The sequence below is a fragment of the Scylla paramamosain genome, chromosome 28 (assembly GCF_035594125.1).
Source record: "Scylla paramamosain isolate STU-SP2022 chromosome 28, ASM3559412v1, whole genome shotgun sequence".
In the NCBI taxonomy this organism is placed as follows: domain Eukaryota; kingdom Metazoa; phylum Arthropoda; class Malacostraca; order Decapoda; family Portunidae; genus Scylla; species Scylla paramamosain.
The window spans coordinates 11,931,670-11,934,750 of NC_087178.1; the positions used below are offsets into that span (position 1 = coordinate 11,931,670).

Sequence of the window (3,081 nt, forward strand, 5' to 3'; positions counted from 1 at the left end):
TTAATTGTTAATATATATATATATATATATATATATATATATATATATATATATATATATATATATATATATATATATATATATATATATATATATATATATTTATTTATTTATTTATATATATAACGAACGCAAAAATGACAGCTAATTGTTAGGTTTCAATTGAATCTCTAAGTAAATATTTATACCAAAAAGATGACACCATTATAGAAAACATATGATTTCGTATCCTACTTTTCTCTATGCATACACTAAAATAAGCACACGAAGACTGGAATACAAAAATTATAGTTTTGAAATAGATTCTCGGTTTATCCTCAAAGGACATTTTTCCCAGTAATATGATGCAATGAACATTATAGACTAAATTTACATTCTGTCTTCTTTCACATATATACCCTAAAAAGGCAGAAAAATGGGAGACAAAACCAATGCATTGGAAAAAGGTTTAAACTAATCCTTCAATGGATAACACTACTGACACGATACCATGGAAGCATATCCTTTCTTTCCTTCACAGATTCGTGGGAAGCTGACAGGAGAAAGGCAGGGAACAGTGACAGGTTTCCGTTGACATGAATAAAAAAAAAAGTTTAACAGCGAGATCAATATAGAGGGCACATGATGTAATGAAGCAGGTACTCACTTTCCTCCTGCATGTGTTGGGAGTGTTCACCGCGGCACCACCTGCCATCCTTTCCTGAAAATATCAAAACATCCACATAAAAAAGTGATGCAGCTTCACTATTCTAAAAAGAGCTAAAAATGAAGCATCACAAACAGAACCACCAGAAATCATTTACTGCATGAGTTAACAACATACACATGAACAAAAGAGGAAAGAATAAATACTGAACAAAAACACGAAATGTCATAAATAAAACGTCAAATTCCTCCAAGCAAGAACACATGGATACATGGAAAACAACACTGAAAACAGTACACACTTCAAACGCTGAGAATGTTAAATATGCACAACAGCTGCAACAAAATAAAACGAACAAACACCATTACATATATAACAAGATCAAATAAGAAAATAAAAAGAAGCAAAAATAATAAATGTAAAGCTTGCCAACATTCAGCGGTGTCTAGAATATGAAGGTGGTAGTTAAGTGAGACTGAAGAGGAGCAGTACAAGTCATACTGCGATTGATGCATGAAGGCAATCAAGGGAGAGGGTCGCACAGAGGAGGTGGGACGCAAGGCGCCTTCAGGCCAGTCACTGCTGGTGTCCCTCGCCTCCCCTTTCTGCCTCGCTGTGAGGTGAAGGGGCCACTACCACCGCTGCCTCAACACTTACACTACCTTTGCGTCTCAACACTGAAATGCTTCAATGAATGGGAATGAACGGGAAAGTAATGGTCACTTAGAATTGCTTATAACAAGTACATGTTACTAAGTGTTGTAAATCAATCTGTCTGTCTGCGTCTGTCTGTTTATCTCTGCCTCACATGTTCACTATAATGCTCTGTAAGAATGAGCATCCCAATCTCTGTTGCTTTGTTGCAGCACATCTATTTGTATTAATGTTGTGTGTGTGTGTGTGTGTGTGTGTGTGTGTGTGTGTGTGTGTGTGTGTGTGTGTGTGTGTGTGTGTGTGTGTGTTGTGTGTGTGTGTGTGTGTGTGTGCGTGCGTGTGTGTGTGTGTGTGTGTGTGTGTGTGTGTAACATTACGAGTGGAACAGTATTTACGAGTATGGGTCAGTAGGTCTGTCTTCTGGTATATTTAGTAGTTTTAGGAAATCAATGACAACTACGTATTGTGCACGAAAAATGGCATACCGTAAATACGAGGCCATGAGAGAAAAAATATAGTTAGGTCACTATGTTTGCATTTTCTTCGCTTACAGTAATTGTTATCACGAAAGAATATACGAGTAACGGAAGAGGCATACGTTTATATTGTGCAAACCTTATGCTGTATTAATATCCCACTGACTAATTCAGTTAGACTTTTGGTTAAGTACTCACTGCAGGGCACGGTAAACTATTTATTAAAGTATTTTACAAAAAAATTGTGAAAATATATTCATTGTAATGAAATATTCCAGTTTCTGCCGCTATTTAAAACTACTTTGTCCATGTCTGTGGCTGCCCGCACATCCATCTGTCCCTCTGTCTATTTGTCTGTCTGTCTGTCTGCTTCCTTGCCTTCAATTTTTGCCTGCCTGCCTGTCTGCCTGCTTCTTTGCCTGCCTATCCTCTTCAAGTTAGCCTGACTATTTCCCTGTCACCCTGTCTGTCTGCCTGCTTTCTTTCTTTCCTTTTTGTATGTCCATCCACCTCTTTCCCCGCCCATTACTCTGTCTCCCTCCTTGCTTGCTTGCTTGCTTGCTTGCTTACTTGCTTGCTTGCTTGCTTACTTGCTTGCTTGCTTGCCTCCCTGCCTGTCTGTTTGACCGTCTGCCTTCCTGCCTACCTGTCCCCCTCCCCTCTCTATCTCTCTCTCTCTCTCTCTCTCTCTCTCTCTCTCTCTCTCTCTCTCTCTCTCTCTCTCTCTCTCTCTCTCTCTCTCTCTCTCTCTCTCTCCCCTCTCTCTCTCTGTCTCTCTCTCTGATGATTATCTAAACAAGTCAAAACATTATTTAAACCACTACTACGAAATACCAAGGTACTTGAAGGCTTGTCTATAAGTGGTATCAGTGTGAACAGGTTACATCACGCTCCTATACAATCATGATTTACGAGCACGCCCTCCATAGTAGGTTGGCAGGCACTTCCCACACGTTAAGGAGTCCTTCTTCATTTCGCTCTCTAATTTAAACTTCTTTATACAAATTAAATTAAACTTCGGGATTTAAATGGTCACTTTCTTTCTTAGCGCATAAACAAAAATGTGCTGGACAAATATAACGAAAATATTTATATTAAAAAAAAACAATAATAATATTCGAGCCACACTCCACAGTAACGAAAGCTTTCATAAATATAGGAACACATTGCAAAGGTCGCACTGAAATATGATTCATCACCGTACAACTACCATACCTAATTCCGGGAGCAGACTCATGCAGGATAGAAAAAGATGAAACACCAATAAATACTGGTAGAGAGTCATGAGAACATGGTAATTCATCA

General features: G+C 38.3%; 1 protein-coding gene across 1 annotated transcript in view; it reads right to left on the reverse strand.

Moving 5' to 3' along the window:
- Window positions 1-258: 258 nt before the first annotated feature.
- Window positions 259-3,081, reverse strand: part of LOC135115126 (uncharacterized) — a 127,378-nt gene continuing 124,555 nt past the window's right edge. The window contains exon 6 of the mRNA XM_064031624.1: window positions 259-700. Coding sequence (XP_063887694.1) covers window positions 515-700 — 186 coding nt within the window. The 3' untranslated portion in view covers window positions 259-514. The remainder of the gene's footprint in view (window positions 701-3,081) is intronic.